At 40.5% G+C, this 26,509-nt stretch overlaps 1 protein-coding gene across 7 annotated transcripts in view; it reads right to left on the bottom strand.

The window, feature by feature from the left end:
* The window catches only part of ARHGAP44 (Rho GTPase activating protein 44), a 203,878-nt gene that overhangs the window by 82,810 nt on the left and 94,559 nt on the right, over window positions 1-26,509 (bottom strand). For all 7 annotated transcript variants that reach the window (XM_030800201.1, XM_030800196.1, XM_030800198.1 and 4 more), the window contains exons 2-4: window positions 14,393-14,432; window positions 12,861-12,965; window positions 475-551 (exon numbers count right to left, since the gene is read on the bottom strand). Coding sequence is in view for 6 of the 7 variants with exons in the window: in XM_030800196.1 (XP_030656056.1) it covers window positions 475-551; window positions 12,861-12,965; window positions 14,393-14,432 (222 nt within the window). In the remaining variant the exon portion in view is untranslated. The remainder of the gene's footprint in view (window positions 1-474; window positions 552-12,860; window positions 12,966-14,392; window positions 14,433-26,509) is intronic.

Genomic DNA, 26,509 nt, shown 5'->3' on the forward strand with positions numbered 1-26,509 from the left:
TTAAAATTTCCATTTAAATAATTATTTTATATTTTCTTCCATATAGTTCTATTATTTTTCGTTCTCAGGATACTGACTCTCCTACTGATTGCGTCTGCTGATGCTCTCTCATGACGATTCTATTTTCAGTTTGTTTTGTTGTGAGCTCAGCATAGGCAAGGGCTGCTTTTCTGAGAATCTCGTAAGTTCTGACATTTGAATTGAGAGGTTTCATATTTGCTACTGCTAGGGCCCTAGGGATTTCAATTGTGCATCATCAGTTTCATGTTAATCTCTCCACTTGGGCCTTGCCTCACCGCACAGACAATATGACTTTAGAGCCAAGAGTTCTGATTTCCTACTGGTAACATTTTCCTTTTTTCCACTAAAGTCCCCAGTGAGAATTCAGGTGCTTCCCTGAGAGGGTCTAGTCCCCTTTTCATGGATGGGGACTTACCTAGATTTGGCACCAACCCATGCAAAGTGTCACCTTACCCAAGAAGTGTGTCATCTCCCAGGATAGCTGACCCCTCCATCAGACACTGAGCCAGTGTTGTCAAAGGCAACTTTTTCTGAAAAGAAAGCAAATGCTGTAATGAAAGCTACTTTCCGTATTCATCTGTTGCATCTAAAATAGCAAAAAGTCAAATACTTGCCGAGGTATTATATTAGCTACGAAACAAGCTAACTTTAAAACAGGTTTAAACCTAGAAATTCATAGTGCACCATGATGGGTTAGACTTAGAGATGTCAAAATTCAGAAAATGAGAACTGAATTATATTTGCCACTTTGGGAAATAAGCCTAAGGCTTACATGCTGCATTTTAAAATGAGGTAGCATGGCAAGAAGGAAAAATGAGAAAAATTTAAAATGATGTTAACAAAGATTTGAGCAATGCCTTAATTTCCAAAAATAATATGTTTCTTAAGGAGTGTATTAGCCTTATTTTAAAAATGAGGCAGTGGCTGGGCATGGTGGCTCCCGCCTGTAATCCCAGCACTTTGGGAGGCTGAGGCGGATGGATCACCTGAGGTCAGGAGTTCGAGACCAGCCTGGCCAACATGGTAAAACCCCATCTCTACTAATAATATAAAAATTAACTGGGTGTGGTGGTGCATGCCTGTAATTCCAGCTACTCGGGAGGCTGAGGCAGCAGAATGGCTTGAACCCAGGAGGCAGAGGTTGCAGTGAGCCGAGATTGTGCCATTGCACTCCAGCCTGGGCCACAAGGGTGAAACTCCATCTCCAAAAAAAAAAAAAAAAAAAAAAAAAAAAGGTCAAAAAAAGAGAGAGAAAAGTGTTCATATGCAATTACAACCCAGAAAGAGTAAGCACCAAAATAAAGACACACTCCAAAAAAGACAGATGGCCAAAGAGCACATGAAAAGATAATTAACCTCATTAGTCATTAGGAAAACCCCAATCAAGGCCTCACTTTATACCCACTAAGACGGCTATAATAATATTAATACTTAACAAAACAAAACAAAAAAAAGGATTGGTGAGCATAAACCTTCATGCATTACCAGTGGAAGTTTAAACTGGTGCAGCACTGTGAAAGTGTACTTAGTATCTTAATAAGTTAAACAGAATTATCACACGGCACAGCAATTCCACTCCTGGGTATATATACAAAGTAACTGAAAACAGATGTTCAAAAAAGAGGTACACAAATGTGAAGAGCAACACTATTCACAACGGCCAAAAGGTGGGAACAACTCAAATGTCCACCAATGAATAAATGGATAAACAAAATGTGGTATATCCATACAATGGAACATTATGCAGCCATGAAAAAGGGAATGCTGCAAGGTATAACACAGATGAATCTTGAAGACATCATGCTAATGAAATAACCTAGACACAAAAGGACACATATTGTATAACGCTATTTAATGAAATATCCAGAATAAGCAAATTCACAGAGACAGAAAGTAGATTAGTGCTTGTCACAGGGCTGCAGGGGTGAGTAGAGTGGGGAAGGACTGCTTAATGGGTATGGAGTTTCCTTTGGGGATGATAGAAACGTTCTGGAACTAGATAGTGGTGGTAAATAGACTAACTGTTAAAACCACTGTACACTTTTAAATGCTACATTTTATGTTACAGGGAGGGAGAGACAAGCTGCGATAGGAGTTGAGCATGACCCGTTCCCCATGCTAAGTATCAAAGAGCTCTCTCCTTTCAGAACTAAGGCCAGCCAGTACACACAGACAGAACAAAAACAAGGTAAGAACCACTAGCACCTTCTCAGGTCTTCCAGTCTACGTGGCTACAAAGGTAGTTCTTCAAATAGAAAGTGACTGAACTACACCCAGCCCAGAGCCTCCTGGTGTTAACACATAGAGAGTTTCCACTTATAATTCATTTACTAATCCAATATTCATGGAGGGCAGGCACCAAACCAGTGATAAACAAAACTAGACACTGCTCTCACAGAACATTTTTCTTTTCTCTTTTCTTCTTCCTTCTTTCCTTTTTTCCTGTTTGTTTTGTTTTGTTTTTTGTTTGTTTTGTTTTGTTTTTTGATACAAGGTCTTGCCCTGTCTCCCAGGCTAGAGTACAGTGTTGCAATCATAGCTCACTGAAGCCTCGAGCTCCTGGGCCCAAGCAATCCTCCTGCCTCAGCTTCCCGAGCAGCTAGAACTACAGGCATGCACCCCCATGCCTGGCTAATTTTATTTCTAAATGTTTTTGTAGAGATGGTGTCTCACTATGTTTCCCAAGCTGGTCTTGAACTCCTCAGCTCAAGCAATCCTCCTGCTTTGGCCTCCCAAAGTGCTGGCATTGTGGGTGTGAGCCACCACACCCAGCCACAGAACTTACTTCTGATGGTGAAGATAAATAATATCATCATACCTTGCCCTAAGTTTACTCTTTTCATCTGGCTGTTCATTTGTATCCTTTATAATATCCTAACTGATAAATACAACTAAAGTGTTTCCCTGAGTTCTTCGAGCCATTTTAGCAAATTATCAAACCTGAGGAGGGGGGTTGTGGGACCCCTAATTTATAGCTGGTGATGAGAAATACCAGAAGACTGGATTTGCAATTGACATCTTAAGTAGGGGCAGTCTTGTAGGATTGAGCCCTTAACCTGTGGGATCTGACACTAACTCCAGGTATACAGTGTCAGAATAAATTGCAAGACACACAGCTGGTGTTCAGAGAGTTGGAGAACTGCTTGGTGTGTGGAGAAAATCCCCCCACACATATGGTCACAGAAGTGTTATATAACCTGTTTAAACATAAGTGTAGACAAACAGAGTCTGTTTTTTGGAGAAGCAGGCATAATATTCCAGTTGTAGCCTCACAGAGAGGGCATAGCTTAAAGTATTGGTTCTCAACCAGGGGTGATTTTTGTCCTCCTGGGGTCATTTGGCAACATCTGGAGACATTTCTGATTGGCACAGCATGGGAGATGCTATTGGCATCTGATGGGTAGAGGCCAGGGATGTTGCTAAACATCCTACAATGCACAGAACAGTTTCCTCCAGCAAAGAATTACTAGGCTGCAAATGGCAATAGTGCCATGGTTGAGAAACCTGGTTTAATTTGCAAGTGTCTACAATATCCCGGTGACAAGTCAGTGAAGATGCTTCGTCCCGAATGTTAGATGGTACAATCATAGTACTGATGAGCTCACATAAAAAGACCATTTTGGTTTGTGATAAACATTCACAGTCCCATGACCTGCCATCAGGGCAAGACTTCAGCGTTTCTGAATCTTTTTGAAATTGGACAAAGAAGAGACGATTTGCCTATAGTAAAGGGGATTTCTGATAGTCCAAGAGTTGACATCCTTTGAAGAAAGACATCTACCAGAAGGTAAGCAAAGTTTTTCCAAATATGGAAAAAGACTAGTCAGATTATCCTGTCAGTGAGTGGAGCAGAAAACTGTGCCCAAGGGGGACCAAATGAATGAAGGTCAAGATCAACAGGACAAGACCGGCCACTGGAGGAACATGAGGTTGATCGGACTTTTGGAGGGAGGATGGAGAGGGGACAGCCAGGCAACTGTTCTGCAAAGTGCAGACTGGAAAACACAGTTTGAAGCTCTAGGGCTGGAGGCACCCTGCTCCTGAGCCAAGGAAGCTACTTTTTCTCATCATTTTGAGTCATTTAACACCCACACTAATGATTTTGAGATCCTCTTAGGTAGCAGAGAGGACAGAATTAAGTGAATTCTTAAGGGATATACTTTTTAATTTTAACAAGCAGCATAACCTTTCCCTCCTGCCCTTTCTCATTCTCTATCATATCTATTACAGTAAAAGAATTAATTCGCCTGTAATCCCAGCACTTTGGGAGGCCGAGGCGGGCGGATCATGAGGTCAGGAGTTTGAGACCAGCCTGGCCAATATGGTGAAACCCCATGTCTTCTGAAAATACAAAAAAAAACAAAAATTAGCCAAGCATGGTGGCGTGCCCCTGTAGTCCCAGCTACTTGGGAGGCTGAGGCAGGAGAATTGCTAGAACCTGGGAGGCAGAGGTTGCAGTGAGCTGAGATCGTGCCACTGCATTTCAGCCTGAGTGACAGAGTGAGACTCCATCTCAAAAATAAATAAATAAATAAAACTAAAAGATGCTAGAGGATTTATAGTAAAAAGTCCCTCCCACCCTCACTCATCCCTCAACCACCTCATTCCCCTCACCAGAGACCATGACAGTGACCAGATTTTGTGTATCGTTTCATAAATATTCTAAGCAGATTCAATTATACATACATGTGTGTGCGTCTACTTTTAGTATTTCTCCTCACGTTAGCATACTAAATATACATACCACTCTGTGCCTTGCTTTCCTTTACACATAGAGGTAGATACCTTTCATATCATTTCCTATCGTTGCATATGGAACTGTCTTGTTCTTTTATTTTAATGGTTACACAGATCATTGAATGAAGATGACAAAATGTATTTACTCAAGTACCCTACCAATGGTGTTAACTGTCACTCTAGGAGAGATGTTAAGGTGAATTTGAGAGCTTGGATTCCAAGGTGGGGGTAAGTTAGTGAAAATCAACATGAGTTTTTATTTGTGTAGATGCCTTAAGAATCAAGAAATTGGCCAGGCACCATGGCTCACACCTGTAATCCCAGTGCTTTGGGAGGCCGAGACGGGCGGATCATGAGGTCAAGAGATTGAGACCATCCTGGCTAACATGGTGAAGCCCCATCTTTACTAAAAACACAAAAAATTAGCCAGGCATGGTGTCACGCACCTGTTATCTGAGCTACTCAGGAGGCTGAGGCAGGAGAATCGCTTGAACCTGGGAGGCGGAGGTTGCAGTGAGCCGAGATGGCACCACTGCACTCCAGCCTGGGTGACAGAACAAGACTTTGTCACAAATTAAAAAAAAAAAAAAAAAAGAATCAAGAAATTACAAGGAAGCCACCATAGGACAAGAGAAAGGAAGAAATGCGTTAGCAACCCCATAATCAAAGACAGTACATAAGAAGAAGTTAATGGACAGTAACACACGATAGACTACAAATGATTTCTCTTTCTAAAAAGATTCTCTAAGGTGAAGGGACATTAGCAGCTCAAGAGATGCCAGGCATTGTAGCAATCTCATAAAACCTAAGACTGCCTCTAACTGAGATACTGTTTGCTCTCTCCCTCACACTTTGGTCGCCCCATTTCAAGTATAATGATATCCAGTCTTACACAGAGGCATAAGAATGATACAATGGACTCTGGGGACTCAGGGGAAAGGGTGGGAGGAGGGTGAGGGATAAAAGATTACACATTGGGTACAGTGTACACCACTCAGGTGATGGGTGCACCAAAATGTCAGAAATCACCACTAAAGAACTTACTCATGTAACCAACACCACCTGTTCCCCAAAAACCTATTGAAATAAATTAATTAAAATTTGTTAAAAAGGATATCCAGTCTTAGAAGAATTAAATTGCTCAAAGATCTAGAAAAGCTCCCGAAATCTTTTTCCTTCCAGTACCGAGGATCCACACTGACAAAGCCAGTCCCGATCCCTGGTAAATATTAGTGCCCAGGTAAAAAGATCTTAGCAAACTTCATGCTGGCCAGTGATTTTCAGAGCCAAAGAGGAGCTATTGAAATAATTTTTTTCCCTAGCTCTAGAGTGCAGATAGGACCTTAAGATTTGAGGGAAGGAAAGACAGACTGTCCCAGGGTTTCGATATAGTCAATCTGACATTTCTGAGATGACTATTCTCTCTAAAATTATCTTGGGCATAAGCAACACAGTTTGTAGGATGACCCAGACAGTAAGCCTCATTCTAATATCCACCCCATTCCTCAACACACACACACACACACACACACACCACACACACACACTACACACACACTCTCTCTCTCTCTCTCTCTCTCTCTCTCTCATATATTCCCTATCTTGGAAAATTGTTGTCTACTATCCTCTAATTCCAGGCCCAGGCAACCAGCTCTTCTGCGATTCAGCCCCAACGAGACACACAGCCCAGGCTTGATGCTCGGGTCTCAGTGGTTCTCAACAGCCACTCCAGCCTAACAGTGGGCCACTGCTAACGGCACCAGGTTACACTTCTTTAATATTTACTTCAGTTAACATTGTGCAAGGCATGTATATGCTTTACCTCACTGACTTCTCAAACAACCCTGCTGGGTAGGGAATTACGATGATTCTTACCATTTTCCAAATGAAGAAGCTAAGGCTTATGAGGTAATTAACTTCCCCAAGCTCAGGTTAAATTAGGAAGTGACAGAACTGGGCTTCACCCTTGGGTCGTCAGATTCCAGAGTTTAACCTCAAAATTGCCTGTTACAGAAAAGGAAGGGCATGCTAGTGTGGTAGGCAAGTTCTGTGCCTAAAATATTCACAGACCATCCATTCATGACACACATCTACTTGTACCATTGCCCTGCTGGGGCAGGCTCTTTTTTAGGCACGGAGAACAGAGCTGATGGGGACACAAGATCTCTGCTCCCATCACAATGATGGAAATGAATGAGCACAGTGATTTCAGATACTAATATGTGCTATGAAGAAAATAAAATAGGGAGAATGGGATTAGGGTGAGGGAGGAATCAGACACATTAGGTGGTCAAGAAAGCCTCCTGAAAAGGTGACATCTGAGCTGAGAACCGAACAGATTGCTGGCTTGAAATGCTGGGGAAGAGCATTCCCTACGGAGGACAGAGCAAGCACAATGGCCCAAGAGGAGTGTGAGCTGGGCATGCTCAGTACCAGGTGAGCACAGCTGAAGAATGACGACAGAGGGGAAGGAAGCCCAGAGCCAAGCTCAGAGATGCAGGTAAAAGACACATCATAGTGTCCAAGGGCCAAGATAAGGAGTTCAGATTTTGTTCTACAAAGGGAATCCCGGAGCAGGATTAGGCAGGAGAGTGACGTTACTGGATTTAAACACTGGCTCCTGCGCTTGCAGAGAAGGGAAGAGGAAGGAGGAGGGAAGGGTTTGGGGTGGAAGACGTGATAGGAGCCACTGTGTTCAGAAAGAGCTGACAGCTGCTTAGACTAGGGTGGTAAATGTTGAAGCCAAATGGAAATTCTTTGGAGGAAGGGTCAGCAGGGCTTACTGACAGCCTGGACATGGCGGGTATGGAAAGGAAAGAATAAAGAATGGTGTCTGGGATTTAGATAAGCAAGTGCATGGATTTACAGTACCATTCTCTACTGTTCTGCCCTCTTTGCTGGGTCCTCCTCCTGGTAGAGCAGGAAATGCTGCAGTTTCTAGGGTTCCTGATTCAAAAGCCATTTGTCTTCTCACCTTGCATTTTCTCCCCAGGTGATCACAGCAGCTCCCATGGATTCCACAGTCACTTGGGGTAGAGACCATGAGACCCCTCTCTCTTCTTCATATGCCCACATCCACTCAGTTACCAAGCCCTGATACTCTCCCTCCGGGATCTACCAGGGACGCTGATTTTTCTCCATCTTCAGGTCCTCATTGCATCTCACTGAAATTGTTCCCATCTCTGTGTAACTGGCCTCTCATTTCTACCACGGCCCCACCCATGAGTCCTTTATTCATACAATTTTCAGCAAATCTGATCATGTCTCTCTCTGTTAAAACGTTGGCTTTCCTCTGCTCTTGGGGATAAAGTCCAAACCCTCACCATGCCCTATAAGGCGTGATCCCGTCCTCTGCAGTCCCGCCCCATGCCACGTCTTCCCCATTCTCTACAGTCTGGTCACTCTGGCCACCTTTATGTTTCTCAAAAATGCCAAACTTGGCCGGGTGTGGTGGCTCACACATGTAATCCCAGCACTTTGGGAGGCCGAGGCGAGTAAATCACCTGAGGTCGGGAGTTCGATACCAGCCTGGCCAACATGGTGAAACCATGTCTCTACTAAAAATACAAAAATTAGCTGGGCGTGGTGGCAGGTGCCTGTAATCTCAACTACTTGGGAGACTGAGGCAGGAGAATTGCTTGAACCCGGCAGGCAGAGGCTGCAGTGAGCTGAGATTGCACCATTGCACTCCAGCCTGGGCAACAAGAGCGAAACTCTGTCTCAAAAAAAAAAAGCCAAACTTTCTCCCGTCTCTCGGAACCCGGCACATCTTGTCCCCCTATCTGAGAAGTGTGTCTACCCCTTTTGGTGCTGCTACCTTTCACCTGTCCTTAACGGCCACTTCCTCATGGAAGCCTCCCACTATTTAATTCCTAGCAAGCACTTCTTCTCGGCACTAAGACACAGTCTGAGCAGCGAATGCACCGTGAGTGTGATGCCTGCCTCCCCCTGGGTGGTGAGCTTCTGCAGCACAGAAATCCTGCTCAGCTGGCTCAGCACTTGGCATACACACCGCCTTGCATGGCAGACTTGGTGCTTTCTAAATATTTGCTGAATAAGGTGGAGAAATACTTTCACACGGTAGCACTTTATTTGTTGGGCATGACTTCCTAATGAGAAATGCAAGGACTTCAAAAAACTAAACATCTTCATGATATTAAGAGTCTTGAAAACCTAGGAACTAACCAGTTATTATCCAGGACTAACTATGGCAACATGGAGGCCGGGTGTGGTGGCTCACGCCTATAATCCCAACACTTTGGGAGGCTGAGGCGGGCAGATCATGAGGTCAGGAGTTCAAGACCAGCCTGGCCAACATGGTGAAACCCCGTCTCTACTAAAAAATACCAAAATTATCTGGGCGTGGAGGCGGGCGTCTGTAATCCCAGCTACTTAGGAGGCTGAGGCAGGAGAATTGTTTGAACCCGGGAGGCGGAGGTTGCAGTGAGCCGAGATGGTGCCACTGCGCTCCAGCCTGGGCAACAAAGCAAGGCTCTGTCTCAAAAAAAATAAAAATAAAAATAAAAAAAGATGGCAACATGGAAAGGTAATTCATATGCTTTCTATTCTTCACTCCACATAAGGAATCCAGTTTTACTCAGTACCTACGAGACAATAATGTTCTCTCTGATCACTGAGATAATGGCAACAAAATCCCATTTTTATGCCTACCCACATCTGTCTGGCAGCTACAGCTTTCAGGGCAAAACTTTTAAAAGTGGTATGACAAAAGTTTAGGAGTTGGAACACATGACTAAAGAGCTACTGAGCTTGTTAAAAGATAAATAACAAAAAGCAACTTACATGTACTCAAGTAGCAACTTATATGTGCTCCAATAAAAAGCAGAATACTGCATGGATCCCCATAAAGTCTCTCCTGATCCTGAGATTCTATGACCCACACTCCCGCTGTGATTGTCCATCTCTGGACAATCTCTTTTAACATTCAATTCCTGAGACAGCGTCTGTTCATTCACTCCCTCCCTCCCACCCCACCTTCCCTTTACCTGATCCTTTTCATTTTATTTCTTTTCCTTTTCACCCATTGCTCCAATCTTGACATATCTCCCTACTTAATCATCACAAAGAACTGGATATACATTTCAGTATTTGAGGTGATTTATAAGTGTCACGTTTCCTATTACATCTCTTAATGTGTTTAGAGAAAAACTGAAAAAAATTGAGTTTGGAAATTTTTTCCCCCTTTGATTGTTTCCTATTTTAAATGGCTCTTTGACTTTCAGACCATTTATTCAGTCATATGATGACAAGGAAAGATGAATCAGCATAAGAAATCATTGACAAAATCAAGCACTTAAAATCCACGCAGTGAGGCCGAGCACAGTGGCCCACACCTGTAATCCCAGCACTTTGGGAGGACTAGGCAGGCAGATCACGAGGTCAAGAGATCAAGACCATCCTGGCCAACATGGTGAAACCCTGTCTCTACTAAAAATACAAAAATTACCTGGGCATGGTGGCGCGCACCTGTAGTCCCAGCTACTCAGTAGGCTGAGGCGGGAGAATCACCTGAACCTGGGAGGTGGAGGTTGCAGTGAGCTGAGACTGCGCCACTGCACTCCAGCCTGGTGACAGAGTGAGACTCTGTCTCAAAATAAACAAATAAATAAATAAATAAATCCACGCAGTGAAATCACTGACCTATACATGCTTGGGCACCTATTTCCACTGTGGACTTCTCCCAGTTTACGCGTTTATCACTGCGTGCATGCGACTGCAGCCTTCAGAGCCTGGTAACAACCACTGTGTGTCTTCTCTAGTAAGAGAAGCCAGATAGTGTATGTCCTAGCTGGTGAATCATGGCCAGTCATAGCAAACCCATTTATCTTGGACACATATTCACCTTCTCAGCCTCCCTTGCAGCTAGAGAACCATAAATGAAATATTGAATTCATGGTCCTATCACCCTCCCACTTCCTGCCTGTGATGTGGTTATGTGAAGATGTGATGTGTGGAGCTGAGGTAGCCACATTACAGTTGTAAGTGGAGGCCCAGGCGTCACATAGCTGCTGACCCAAAGCTGCGAATAAACCTTGGAACTGGCTACATCAGAATCTTGTTAAGTGAGGCAATTAAGTGCCTTTTTCTCAAGTCTCTAGGAAGCAGCATAGTTATTAACCATGTGTTTTATTTTCTGTATTCAGATGCTTTGACAACATCTTGGGCCCTTGCTGACCCTGGAGGGACTGCCCTTCCCAGGCTAGGCAATTCCTAGAAATAGTAAACAACTCACCCACAGCATGCTTTTTAAATGCAAGCCAATCTAGAGCTCACACTTCAACAACCTCCTCCAAGAGGGTCTCACACCCCAGGCCACTGTCCATCTGCCCTAATCACCCGACTGGGAGGTCAGGTCTCAGACAACTAGAAATCGTCCTTAATAATTCAAACTAATCAATCCTATATCTGCTGCAGACACCACAACAAAGGCTCTGGCCCACAGTCCCCTCCTTTACCTCCTGACCAACCCTAGAGCTTCCCCTGTGGCCCTCTGGGTGATGTGGCCTGTCCCCTTCTCTTGGTGAGGGTGAATAACTATCTCTCCTTGGCAATCATCTCCTGATGTGCTGGCTTTGCCATACCTCAAATCTTCTATCAATGCCCTATACTTCAGATCACTCAGGGATCCAAATGTCTCCTTACTGATATAATACATAAGACTCTCAATCCAATGAAAACTCCACCAACCCAGGTAAATTCATCTGATCCCAGAAAAATAATGTTGGTACTAATCCGCCTACCAACACCAAAGGCCGAATTCAAGCCTCTGGTGGTAACATTCAGATGATACTCCCGATACCAAAACATACTGTACTTTGGACCAGTTATTTTAAAAATAGTGCTTCTTGGAGCCAAAAAAAAAAAAAAAAAAAAAAAAAAAAGGACATAGATCAAAGGTAGGCTTGGCTCCAGCACCCCCATCCGGAACCATTCCTGGAGTCCCCCATTAGATGTGGGTTTGATAAAAGGGTTTCATGCCCAAAGTTGTTTTGCAAACTCTCCCTTTAGACAGTTCCCCTTGCTGAATTCCTGATACATGCAGAATTATTTCTATAGATATTTTTCAGAGCTGTGAAAGTTTTATTTATACACACACAAATGATTCCTGCTGGGAATATTAAGAAAGAAGAAACCAGGGCTTGGAAAAAAAAAAAAAGAAATGACTCGTAGGGCAAGTAGAGCAGGTTTTTGCACCACAGCAGGAGCTGGGAAGAAGTATTGTGGCACATTACATGACAGTCCAACAGAAATGAGGCTGACATAAGCCGAGGGGCATCAGGGGACCAAGGGGATGCAGAAGTCAGCAATAACTGCAAGTCAAAAAAAAAAAAAGTCTAAATGATACCAATCATGTAGATTATAAACTCAAGGAAGGAGGAGAAAAACCTAGATTGTATATCCCTTGTAATAAAGCCAAGTGAATATCTAAGAATATCTTTTAATCTTTGGTGGAGCTGAGAGGGATGGGGTCAAGAGGAAGGTAAACCTGCAGAGGCTGTTCATGCCAAGAACTGTTGAAATGGAATCGCATTATACAATGCCTGTTATTTCTAATGTAGGTTATAGACAAAGGCATTAGAGAAGCTTTATTTAGCAGGCTCTTTTTATTGTGTCTCATTATAGCGAAAACAATTTTCAAGGGCCTTTATAGGTCACTTGTAACCTCTAAAACCACAATACACTTTTTTTCCATGAGATCTTAAGATACTATTGAGGCAAATGCAATCTATGTATGAGCTGAATCAGGGGTCAGATATCCATCAAGGATAAAGCTTCCCTAGAGGTGGGATCTCAAGCACGGCCCTGCTGTCTTCCCAGTTGCTCCAATCTGGGGAGGACATGGAGAGGACCTCAACTTGCCTGGGGAGGGCAGGGGATGCTTCAGGCTGGGCTAAAGAGCAAGAACAGCAGGGAGGGTCATTACTCCACAGAAAACAGAAAATAGGCAGCTAGAGCTGCTGAGTCAATTCTCAGGCACATAAGCAGCTACATAAACAGCTACATCCAGGAGTGTCACAGGAGTAGGACCCTTGTCCTCAGTAGGCAAGATTTCAGCTCGCCAGGGCTGGGAGGGCACTTACGGAGCGCTTGTCAGCCTCTGCCCCTTGCTGGCCCTGCAGACATGCAGTGAGCTTCTTGTGAGTGCTGTGGGACACCTGTTTCACCAGCTCCAGACGCTTCTCCACCTGCAGAGAGAAGAGCGGGTGGTGCCACTGAGAGAGCGCAAGGTCAGGGGAGGAGGGATTGTGGGTGTGGACAATCACAACTCATGTTTCCATGGAGACAAGGACTCCTGGATAGACAGCTTTGTTTTTTTGTTGTTGTTGTTTTATTTTTTAATTATACTTTAAGTTTTAGGGTACATGTGCACAATGTGCAGGTTTGTTACATATGTATACATGTGCCATGTTGGTGTGCTGCACCCATTAACTCGTCATTTACATTAGGTATATCTCCTAATGCGATCTCTCCCAGCTCCCCCCGCCCTACGACAGGCCCCGGTGTGTGATGTTCCCCTTCCTGTGTCCAAGTGTTCTCATTGTTCAATTCTCACCTATGAGTGAGAACATGTGGTGTTTGGTTTTCTGTCCTTGCGATAGTTTGCTCAGAATGATGGTTTCCAGCTTCATCCATGTCCCTACAAAGGACATGAACTCATCCTTTTTTATGACTGCATAGTATTCCATGGTGTATATGTGCCACATTTTCTTAATCCAGTCTAACATTCATGGATATTTGGGTTGGTTCCAAGTCTTTGCTATTATGAATAGTGCCACAATAAACATACGTGTGCATGTGTCTTTATAGCAGCATGATTTATAATCCTCTGGGTATATACACCCAGTAATGGGATGGCTAGGTCAAATGGTATTTCTAGCTCTAGATCCTTGAGGAATTGCCACGCTGTCTTCCACAATGGTTGAACTAGTTTACAGTCCCACCAACAGTGTAAAAGTGTTCCTATTTCTCCACATCCTCTCCAGCACCTGTTGTTTCCTGACTTTTCAATGATTACCATTCTAACAAAGAACTTAAACAAATTTACAAGAAAAAATCAAACAACCCCATCAAAAAGTGGGTAAGGGACATGAATAGATACTTCTCAAAAGAAGACATTTATGCAGCCAACAGACACATGAAAAAATGCTCATCATCACTGGCCATCAGATAAATGCAAATCAAAACCACAATGAGAGACAGCTTTCAATGCTGGAGAACTGGAGGGGCAGCGATCACAGACTCCAGGACCCTCGGGCTAACTGTGGTGAAATGACTTTAAACCTCTCCTGAAAGAGCTTAACCCAAATCAGTATTCATCATGCAAAGTACTGTCGTAAAAGACAAAAAAACTTCTCTCCTAACAGTTTGTAAGGAGCAGCTGAAGCAGTTTTAACCACATCGAGGATGGCTTAGTTTTTTGGTTTGTTTTTTTGGTTGTTTGTTTTTTTGGTTTATTTTTTTTGAGACAGAGTCTTGCTCTGTCGCCAGGCTGGACTGTAGTGGCACGATCCTGGCTAAATGCAACCTACACCTCCTGGGTTCAAGTAATTCTCCTGCCTCAGCCTCCCGTATATCTCTGGTATCTGTGAGACAGTGTCAATGGCTGCCTTACCTGAAGAAGGTCTTCACTCAAAACTTCCGTCTTTTCAGCCCTAAAAAGAACATTGAGAAACATATCAGTAAGAAAACTAACAACAGAGCCTCATAATTACTCCCCAATCTCTTCAATTAAGGTTTTTCAATACCAGAAAAACAGAGACATTAGTAGCAGAAACATTTAAGAAGAGAATAGATAAAACTAGAATTTACTAGGAAACTTAAAAAACCAACACACCAGCAAACACAGCAAAGCAGATACCCTGAAGACTCTCCTGCTACAGATTGGAACCTGGATTCATGATAAAAAATGTATGCCTTTGTTCCCAGACATATATGTATTTTAAGTATCAGAATTAAGGTTTCCCCACCCATAACCCTTGGCCTCCCCCAAATAAGTAAGCTAATGTAGCGGAAATCTGAGAAAGGCTCAATTAACAACAAACACAGAGACAGTATTGAATCCTGGCAACTAATGCAAATGCCACCACGAAGGTCTGGCAACGAAGTGTTAGGTCCACAAGAAAGTGGAGGGCTTGAACCTGAAACTTCTACATTTAGAGAAGGAACCTGGATGCTGGAGGAATTGGTCCCAGCTAACCCATTAGCACTGCCTGCCTCATGTCAGAGGACAGTGCCAATTCTCTCAAGAACAACGCATTCTAATTTAATGCTCTCTCTCTCTCTCTCTCTCATTCTCACTTTCTCTGACAACATGCACACACACACACACACACACACTCTCTCTCACACACACAAACACAGCAAATTCACATGAAAACAAATCATCAAGATTTAAGAGTACAGAGAAAGACGAAACAACATATGAGAAGTCTAAAGAATTTTGACTATTGCAATGATCAAAGACTGTAATGCATGTATAAAATATCAAAGAACAAATGATATATTAAAAAATAAGCAGTAGGGCTCCTGCTTCCAGAAAAAATGAGTGAATGTACTTTAGCAATTCTTCTCACTCACACAACTAAAAACCTAGGTTAGTATAGAAACATAAGACCCTGAAAAGGAGAAGGAAGGTATACTGGCTGGGAACCTTCAGAATAACATGGTAAAAGTGTTGTCCTTCACATTTCTCAGACTTAGAGCTTAAGAAACTAGCAACAGGAACACCTAAAACACCAACAGGCTCAGACAAAACAAACCCCAACAAAAGCCTGGTCTCTGTAGACAAAGGACCAAGAAAGGAGCAGCCTAGCAAGACAGACGCTTTTTAGAAAACTGCTCACTGCAGCCAACACCACAGAAAAGAACTGTGTCCTACTCCACCCATGCCAGCAAAAGCTGAGTAGGGAGCCCTGACTTCTACCCCTGCCAGGCTGTAACAAGCACCCAAGCCCGTGCCCCTCATCGGTGTGGGAGCATCAGAGAACACTGAGACACATAAAGAGAACATCCATCTAAGGAATGGGAGGGTCTATCACTACTAGGCAACTGACAAAGTCCATCTTCCTCTGCTGCAGGACCAGGGGAAATCACATGGTCACCTGGACACCCACGCCTATGTGGTGATAATGAAGCATCTCTTCACCTTCCCATTGGGGTGGTGTCACAGGAGTCCTAGTGGACAGACGGGACTCTTGCCAATGCCCAGCAGTAACGAGGCCACTCCCTTCTGCAGTATTAGTGAAAGCCAAGTGGGGAGCAACAACGAGACACTCATAACCGCCCCCCAACCAGCCACTGAGGTATCAGTGGAGGCCCAGTAGAGAACCAGAACTCCCACACCCACCCAGTATTAACAAGGAGCACCTCCATCTTTGAAGGGTCAATGAACGCCAGCCAAATGGGGAATCTAGACTTCTACCCCAACTCATCAGAAACAAAGCAGCACTCCTGCTCACCCCACTAAAGCAGCATCAGAGACAGAGGCTACAATATAAAGTTTAAATGAGATCCAGAGTCACATAACATAATAGCCATAATATCCAGATTTCAGTTACTCATCACACCAAGAACCAGAAAAAAAACTCAAACTGAAAGAAAAAAAGACAATAGATTCCAATTAAAGTATTCATTATGAAAATGCTTCAAAGTGTAGTAATAAACATGTTTGAAATAAATGAAAGAAATAGGAAGTCTCAGAAAGAAAATAGAAGATATAAAGAAGAAACAAAAATTTTAGATCTGAAAAATACAACAATCTAATTAAAAAAAAAAAACTCAGTTGATGGGTTCAACAGCAGAACGGAACGGGCAGATGAAAGAATCAGTGAACTGGAGGAAGCATAATAGAAATTTTCCAATCTGAACAACAGGGCAAAAATAGACCAAACAAATCAACAAACAAAAATCCCTCAGGGACCTGTGGGGCTATAACAAAAGATCAAATATTTTATGTCATCAGAGTCCCAGAAGAAGAAGGGAAAAAATGGTAGCTATATTAGACTAAGTTGGCTACGATAAAAAAGTTAAAAAAAGATAGGCTAAAAAATACTCAAAGAAATAATGGCTAAAAATGTCCCAAATGTGGCAAAAGACACAAAACTACATATTTAAAAAGCTGAACAAATCCCAAAGAGGATAAACATAAAGAAATCCTCACCAAGACACACCATGGTCAAACTTCTAAGAACTAAAGACAAATCTTGAAACCAAGGTGAAAGAAATGATACCTTAACAATGGGGGGAAAGCAATTAGAATGACAGCAGATTTCTCAAGAAAAATGGAGACTAAAAGAAAGTGGCACATCATTTTTTCAGGGTTGAAAGAAAGAAACTGTCAACCTAGAACCCTTTAGCTAATGAAAATATTCTTCAGAAATGAAGGGGAGATCAAGACAATCTCAGATACACACAAGTTAACAGAATTTGTCATCAGCAGGCTTCCTATTGCCAAAGAAAGTTATCTAAAAACAACCCAAAGGCTGGACACAGTGGCTCACGCCTGTAATCCCAGCACTTTGGGAGGCCGAGGCAGGTGGATCACCTGCGGTCAGAAGTTCAAGACTAGCCTGGCCAACATGGTGAAACCCCGTCTCTACTAAAAATACAAAAAATCAGCTGGGCGTGGTGGTGTGTGCCTGTAATCCCAACTACTCAGGAGGCTGAGGCAGGAGAATCACTTGAACCTGGGAGGTGGAGGCTGCAGTGAGCCGACACTGTGCGACTGCACTCCAGCCTAGGTGACAAGAGTGAGACTCCATCTAAAAAAAAAAAAAAAAAAAAAAAAACACACACCCCCAAAAATGATAAAAGAAGGAAACTTGAAATACCAAGGATGGGGGAAGCTGTCACTCAAACTGGTAAAATAATGACAGCAACAGACTATGATAAGTTATGTATATAGTAGGTAACACCTAGAGCCATCTCAACAATACTCCTATGGTTTGGATGTGTTCCTCAAAGTTAATATGTTGAAAACTTGATCTCCAATGCAGCAGTGCTGAAAGGTGGAGGCTAAGGGGAGGTATATGGGTCATGGGGACACAACCCTCAATGAATTAATGCTGTCATTGTGGGAGTGTGTTCATTATCATGAGGGTGGGTTTCTTATAAAAGGACAAGGTGAGCTCCCTCTTGCTCTCTCCTGCCCATGTGATGACTTCCATCATGTTACAATGTAGCAAGAAGGACCTTGCCAGACGCTAGCTCCTCCATCTCAAACTTCCCAGCCTTCAGAACTACAGCCAATAAATTTTTGTTTATTATAAATGAGAGACCATGGTATTCATTTATAGCAGCACAAAGAAAATTGGTACCAGAGAGTGAGGTATTGCTATAACAAATACCTAAAATTGTGGAAGTGGCTTTGGAACTGGATAGTGGAGGCTAGAAGAGTCTGGAAGAGCAGGCTAGAAAAAGCCTGCATTGCTGTGAACGAAGAGTTAAAGGTGATTCTGGTGAGGGCTCAGAAGAGAAGAGCTGTATGAAGGGTAAAACTTCTTAGAGGTTAGATATTAACGATCACAATGTAGGTAAAAATATGGACAGTAAAGACCACTCTGATGAGGTCTTATATGAGAATAAAAATATCTTATTAGAAACTGAAGTCAAGTCCATCCTTCTTATAAAGTTATACAGAACTTGACTGAACTATGTCCATCCCCAAGGGTTTTAATGAAGACAGAAATTAAGAGTGATGAACTAGGATATCTGGTGGAAGAAATTTCTAAGCAAAATATTGAACAATCTGCATGGCTTCCTTTAACTGCATACAGTAAGATGCAAGAGAAGAGAAAATATTAAAAGGTAGAATTTATGATTAAAAGAGAAGCAGAATGTAACCATTTGGAAAATTCACAGCCTGGCCATGTAAAACACAAAAACGTGCCAAGTGTCCCCTTTGAGAAAGGACTTAGCGTCCATAGAAGGAAGCCAGGTGCTATTCATCAAGGCAATGAGAGAATGACCTCCAAGATATTTCAGAGATCTCTGAGGCTGCTCCTCCCATTACAGGCCCAGAGCTCTAGGAGGGGAGAATGGTTTCATCAGACTAGCCCAAGATGCCTTCCATGGGTTCACTTGCCCAGGGACTCTGTTCCCTGCATTTCAGTGCAGAGCTCCTTGGTCACCCCAGCTGTTACTGAAGTAACCCCAAGTGTAGTCTGGGCTGCTGCTCTCCAGAGGGCATACGTGGTAAGTTTGATGGCATCCATATAATGCTAACTCTGCTGGTGCACAGAGTTTATAAGCTGTGGAGGTATACACTTTTGGAGACAGGGGTACAATACCACCTCCATCTAGATTTCAAAGGATGTATCAGACAGCCTAGGGATCCAGGTACAGACATGTCACAAGAGACATGTCACAAAAGTGGAACCACTACAGAGAGATTCTATTAGGGTGATGCCCAGCAGAACTGTGGGGACAAAGCCACTGTAGAGAGTACTCACTAAGGCAATGCCTAGTGGAGCCATGGGGACAGGGCTGCCCCCAAACCCCAGAACTGTAGAGCTACCAGCACATAGCCCCAGCCTGGGAAAACTGCCACACAGGCTGAGCCCAGCAAAACCATGAAAACAGGACTGCCCAAGGCTTTGAGGTCAAAACCTCCACCCCAGTAGGCTCAAAAGGTACACATGGAGTAAAAATGATTCTCTAGCTTTAAGATTTAACATTTTCCCTATTGGGTTTTGGACTTAGTTGGAACCAGTTATCCCTTTCTTCTTGCCTATTTCTCTCTTTTGAGATAGGAATGTCTATCCCATGTCTTTCCCTCCACTGCATTTTAAAGTAGATTACTTGTTTGAATTTCACAATCTCACAGCTAGAAGAAGTTTGCCTCAGGACGAATTGTGCCTTGAATCTCACCAATATCTGATCTAGATGAGATTCTGGACTTTTGAGGTGGTATTGGAACCAGTTAAGATTCTGGGGCTATTGGGATGGAGCAAATGTATTTTTCATGTGAAAAGGACATGAATTTTGGGGGTCAGAGGCAGAATGCTAAAAGCTGAATATGTCTCCTGAAGTTCCTGTGTTGGAAACTGGATCCTCAATGCAGTGGTGTTGAGAAGTTGGATCTAATGGGAAGTGTTCAGATTAATGCTGTTATTGTGGGAGTGGGTTCATTGTCACAGACGCGGGTTTCTTATAAAAGGACGAGGTTGGCCCCTCTTGCTCTCTCACCCATGTGTTCCCTTCTGCCATGTTATAATGTTTCAAGAAGGCCTTCACCAGATACTAGCCCCTTGCTATTGGACTTCCCAGCCTCCAGGACTCTGAGAAAATAAAATTTCAGTTTATTATAAATTACTCAGACTGTGGCATTCTGTTAAAGCACAAAATGAAACAAGACAAACACAAGAAATACATCAATGGAATTCTCAAAAATGATAAATTAACCCATAGGAATATAAGAAAAATAAAAGCAAGAAATGAAAAACAGAAAGAACAGAAAACAAAAAATAAACAAAAATGGCAGATTTATGTTTAACATGCCTATAATTACATTAAATGTAACCAGCCTAAATACACCAATTAAAAGACAAGAACTAGAAGAATGGATTTAAAAATATGATGTCTACAAGAATCTCATTTCAAATAAATTATACAGGTAGCATAAAAATAAAAAATTGGAAAAGACATAATGGAAGCATTAATCCAAAAAGGCAGAAGTATCTATATTAATGTCACGTAAAGACAATTTCAGAACAAAGAAAATTACCAGAGATAAAGAGGAGCATGAAATAATGATAAAAGGGTCAAGCCACTAAGACACAACAATCCTAAATGTATATCCACCAAAAAACAGAGCTGTAAAATATATGAAGCAAAAAACTGATACAATGAAAAAGAGAAATAGACAAATACACAACTATAGTTGGAAACTTCAACATCATCTCTCTCAACAATAGAATTAAATTTTAAAAATCAGCAACAAGATATAAAAAACACAACACCTCCATTAACCAATAAGATCTAATTGATACTTACAGAACACTCCACCCAACATGAGCAGAATATATGTTATTTTCCAGTTTCCATGGAACATATACCAAGATAGAGAACATCTAGAACTACAAAACAAACCTCAACTAATTTGAAAGAATGAAAGTCACATGCAGTTTGTTCCGTGACCACGATGGAATCAAATGTCAAATCTGTAACAGCAGGGTAAGAAGAAAATTTTCAAATACGTGGAAACTAAATAACTTTTAAATAATCCATGGAGGGTCTCAAGGAAGATGTTTAAAAATTAAACTGAATGAAATAAAAACATAACATGTAAAAATGTTGGGCACGACCAAAGTTGTGCTGGGAAAAAAATTATAGCATTAAATCTATACATTAGAAAAGAAGAATAGTCCCAAGTCAATAAAGGATCCTACTCCAACAACCTAAAAAAAAGACCAAATAAAGTCCAAAGCAAGCAGAAAGAAGGAAATTATAGCATAAGGGAAGAAAATAATGACTTTAACAACAACAACAACAAAAACTAAAGAAACTCAAAGAGCGGGTTATTTGAAAAGATCAATAAAGTTTAAAAAATCTCTAGCAAGATTGAAAAGAACATTATCAACAATAGGAATGAAGCAGGGAATATCACTACATACCCTGTAGAAATCAAAAGGATGCCTTTGAAAAAACCTACACACACAAATTTGACAACTTAGATGAAATGGACAAATTCCTAAAAAATCCCAAAATGATCACAATACACATAATATGAAATAGATCATTTGAATATTTTCTATAGCTATAAAAATTTGAATTTGTACTTTAAAAACTTCCCTGCAAAAATCTTCAGGCCCAGTAGATTTCATTAGATAATTCTACCAAATGTTTTAAAAAGAAATATCACCTATTCTAAACAATCTCTTCCAGAAAATGAAAGAAGGAACGCTTCTCAATTCATTTTATGAATCTAATATTACTTTGATATCAAAAAATGACCAAAAAATAATTATAGACCAATAGCCCTCCATGAATATGGGTGTAAAAGTCCTTAACAAAATAAAAGTAATAGGCTGGGCATGGTGACTCACATCTGTAATCCCAACACTTTGGGAGGCCAAGGTGGAGGATCACTTCAGGATAGGAGTTTGAGACCAGCCTGGACAACATAATAAAACCCCAACTTTACAAAAACAAAAGGAGAGAGAGAAAAAATTAGCCAGGCATGGTAGTACATGCCTGTAGTCCTAGCTACTAGGGTGGCTGAGGTGGGACAATCGCTGGAGCCCAGGAGGTCAAGGTTCCATGTGAGCCATGATCACTCCTTTGTACTCCAGCCTGGAGAGCAGAGCACGGCCTTGTCCATCAGTCAATCAATCTATCAGTCAATGCAAATAGAATTCAGCAATGTATAAAAATAATTTTTCATCATTATGACTAATTCACCATTATGAATAACAAACCAAGTGGGGTTTATTCCAAGGATACAAAGTTGGTTCAACATTCAAATATCAATCAGTGTAATCCACTCACTGTGTTAAAAGATTAAGGAAGAAAAACCACATGATCATAGCAATTAATGTAGAAAAAGCATTTGACAAGATTCAAAACCCATTCATGGTAAAAACTCTCAGAAAACTAGGAGTAGAGGGAAACTTCCTCAACTTGATAAATAACATCCACAAAAAAATCTATGCTTTTGAAAGACTACACGCTTTCCTCCAAAACAGGAATCAAGGCAAGCGCATTTGCTCTTATCACTCATTTATTGTGGTTCTGGAAGTTTAAGATAGTGTAATAAGACAAGAAAAGAAAAAAGCATGTAGATATGAGAGGGACAAATAAAAATGTCTTTATTTGCAGATGATATAATAGTCTATGTAGAAAATGCCAAGGAACCTACCAAAAAAATTCCTAGAACTAATAAATGGTTTCTCCAAGATTGCGTATGAGATAAACATACAAAAATAAATTGTACATACTAATAATGAACACACGAATACTGAAATAAAAAATACCACTGGCAGTTTCTTAAAAAACCACTTACGTGTTAATCCATTAAAGCATGTACAGAATTTGTAGGCAGAAAGCTACAAAATGCTTATGAAATAAATAAAAGCAAATCTAAACAGAAAAAGCATGTCTGTGGTTATTTGTACATAGCAAAGATATCAATTCTCCCCAAACTGATAACAGATTAAATGCAATCCCAATCAAAATCTTAACAAGATTTATTATAGTTATAGACAAATTGATTCTAAAATTGATATGAAAGTACAAAGGAAACAGTTAAAATTTTCTAGAAAGAAAAGTAGGACGCACATGATCCAATTTTAAGATTTAGTATAAAATTAAGTAATCAATCAAGAGAGTATGGTCTTGGGAAAAAGAAAGAAACCCAGATCAGTGGAACAGAATAAAGAGTACAAAAAATAGATCTAGACAAATATGATCAGTGATCTCTGAAAAAGGCACAAAGGCAATTCAATGGAGGAAGGATAGTCTAACAAACTGCGACAGAACACATACATAGGCAAAACTATGAACCCTGGCCCATTTGTACATCATTTACAAAAATTAATTTATAATAGATCACACACTTCAATAAAAAAGTTATAAAATATTTACAGGAAACATAGAAGAAAATATCTGTGACCTTGGTTTAGACAATGGATTCTTAGGATATCAAAACCATGATTCATAAAAGAAAAAAAATGATACATTAGAATTCTTCAAAACTAAAAGCTTTTGTTCTGTGAAAGACACTGTTAAAAGATGAAAAGATAACTCAGAAAAAGAGAGAAATTATTTGTAATTCACAGATATAAGAATTGTATACAGAACATGCAAAGAACTCTGAAACTTAACAGTAAGAAAAAAGATCCTATTTAAAATGGGCTAGAAATCAGAATAAAAACTTTACCAATGAAGATAGATAAGCAGAAAATAAGCACAGAAAAGATGGTTCAACATTATTAGCCCTTAAGATAATGCAAATTAAGAGCAAAATGAATTACTAGTATTTGAGTGACAACAAACACACACACACACACGTCAAGTTCTAGACAATATGGAATAACTGGAACTCTCACACATTGCTGGGAGTTGGGCACAGCAAAATGGTACAGCCAATGTAGAAAACACTTTGGCAGTTTGTCATAAACTTGAACATACACTTGCCATATGATCCAGCAGAGCCACTCTAGAGAAAAGAACATTTATGTTACACACACACACACACACACAAACACACACACACCCCTACTCTGTGAATGTTCATAGAGCTTTACTTGTAATACTAAAAATCTGGAAGCAACTCAAATGCCCTTCAACAGGTGAATGGATAAACTAGAGAATAGGTACATATGACAGAATATGCTCAGCAGGTGCTGGGCGCGATGGCTCACGCCTGTAATCCCAGCACTTTGGGAGGCTGAGGAGGGCGGATCACGAGGTCAGGAGTTCGAGACCAGCCTGGCCAATATGGTGAAACCCCATCTCTACTAAAAATACAAAAATTAGCTGGGTGTGGTTGTGGGCACCTGTAGTCCCAGCTACTCAGGAGGCTGAGGCAGAAGAATCACTTGAACCCAGGAGGCAGAAGTTGCAGTGAGCTGAGATCGCACCATGGCACTCCAGCCTGGGCGATACAGCGAGACTCCATCTCAAAAAAACAAACAAACACTTAGCAAGATAAAGGAATGGACCACTGACACATGCTACAACATGGATAGATGTCAAACCATTACGCTCAGTGTAAAAAGCCAATCCCCAAAGACCGCATACATATTGAATGATTCCATTTATAAGGCAACCTGGAAAAGCTAAACCACAGGCATGGAAAGCAGCGCAGTGGGTGATATAGATGGGGGTGGGGAGGGTTTGACTGCAAAGATGCAGCATGAGGGAACTTTTTGAGGTAACACAATTGTTCTGTAATTCGTTTGTGGTGGAGGTTACATAAATCTATGCCTGTGTTAAAACAAATAAGAGTCTACAAAAAAGTAAATTTTACTTCATGTAAATTTTAAAAGTAAAAAAGAAACTTTGAAGATGGAACTGAGATACAAGACAACAATATCATGTGAATCAAGAAAGTGAAGTGGCTGAAGTTAAGTGTTCTAAGCTCTTAGCACAGATTTCGTTAAACTAAAATGTAATAAACTTTACAAGGGTATCACTGAAAGAGTAGATATAGAGTATATATCTTCCAAAGTAACAGACAATATAATAAAAACTCAATGATTGAAAACAAAAATTAAAAAATGGTGCTGCTTAAAGCAATATAGAAAAAAATAGCACAAAGTAAAATAGTAAACACAAACTCAAATATATCACAAAACATACATAAACTAAATATTCTAGTTAAAAGCAAAAGATGTTCAGCTTAGATACAAAAAATCTAGCTCTGTGCTAATAATAAAAAGCTGTATCTAAAACACAAACAATCAGGGAGATCAAAAGAGAAATTAAAAACACATACCAGGCTATTTCCAATTAATCTAATAGAGTTTGAGGGAGAAAAAAACATTATGAAAGAAAGGACAGCAATATAATGTTAGACAAGTTTAACTCATCAAGAAGTTATGAGAATTCTGAACTTGGTGGTACCTGATGAGAAACACACAATATAAAAATCAAACTGACAGAACCTCAGGGAAGCCCTGGAAATTTTACCACAATAGATGTCATTATTCCTCTTTCAGTTAACGAAGTAAGGCAGAAAAAAAGTGGACATAGAGGGTTTGACAAGGATAAGATAGCAAGATTTATTAAATGGATTGATTTATGCACATAAGAATTTATTTCCAAAGATTAACTACTTACAAGCCTGTAAATAACATCTCAACAAATATCAAAGGACAGAAGTCACAAAGATGATGTTCTCTGACCCCAGTGTAATTTAAATTCAAATAAATAACAAGTTTAAATTAACAGTAAACAAATCTGGAATCTTGTAAACACTTCTAAATAGATAACAGGTCAAAAAGAATTACTGTTAGGAATTTAAAATATTTAGAGTTGAAAGACAATGAAAATACTGTATATCAAATTAGTTCGGTAGCAAAATGATATTTAGAAAAAATACAGAAACTCAATTTCTTATAATAGAAGAGAGGCTGAAAATATTTAAGAAGTATAACTGTAAACAGAATAAACTTCAAGAAATTAGAAGAAAAAACAATAAAAAGAAGAAACTAATAATATAGAAAAAATCATATAGGTTAATTCTTTGAAAAAAAACTAACAAAATGGCAAGCCTCTACAAGATTTACTCAGAGAAAAAATGAAAAATAAACAGGTAAATAATAATAGGAAATAAAAGTGGAATATAAACAGAAAAGCTACAGAGATTTAAAAGATATATAACATTTGTGAGCAATTTTTTAAAAAAAACTTAGACAAAATGGCCATTTAGAAAAACAAAAGCAAGACAAAATTTACTAAAGAACACAGAAGAAGTCTGAATCATTCGATAAATATCAAAGAAATTAAACCAGTAATTAAACATCATTCCAAAAAGAAAACAGAAGACCAAGATGTTTTACAGGTAAATTTTCAAGAAATATTTCTTTCTAAACTTATACAAAGAATATAAATTCTTAATATGCCTAATACACTATTATGAAAAAGAATAGAAAAAGAAGTAACACAGTGCAACTAATTCTGAGAGACAAGCATAACTGGATACCACAATTAGAAAAGGACAGTATAAAGAAAATTACAGACCGTCCTCATGTATTAATGACACAGAAGTCCTAAAAAAAATTAGCAC

This window comes from Nomascus leucogenys, chromosome 19 (genome assembly GCF_006542625.1).
Source record: "Nomascus leucogenys isolate Asia chromosome 19, Asia_NLE_v1, whole genome shotgun sequence".
NCBI classification, from domain to species: Eukaryota; Metazoa; Chordata; class Mammalia; order Primates; family Hylobatidae; genus Nomascus; species Nomascus leucogenys.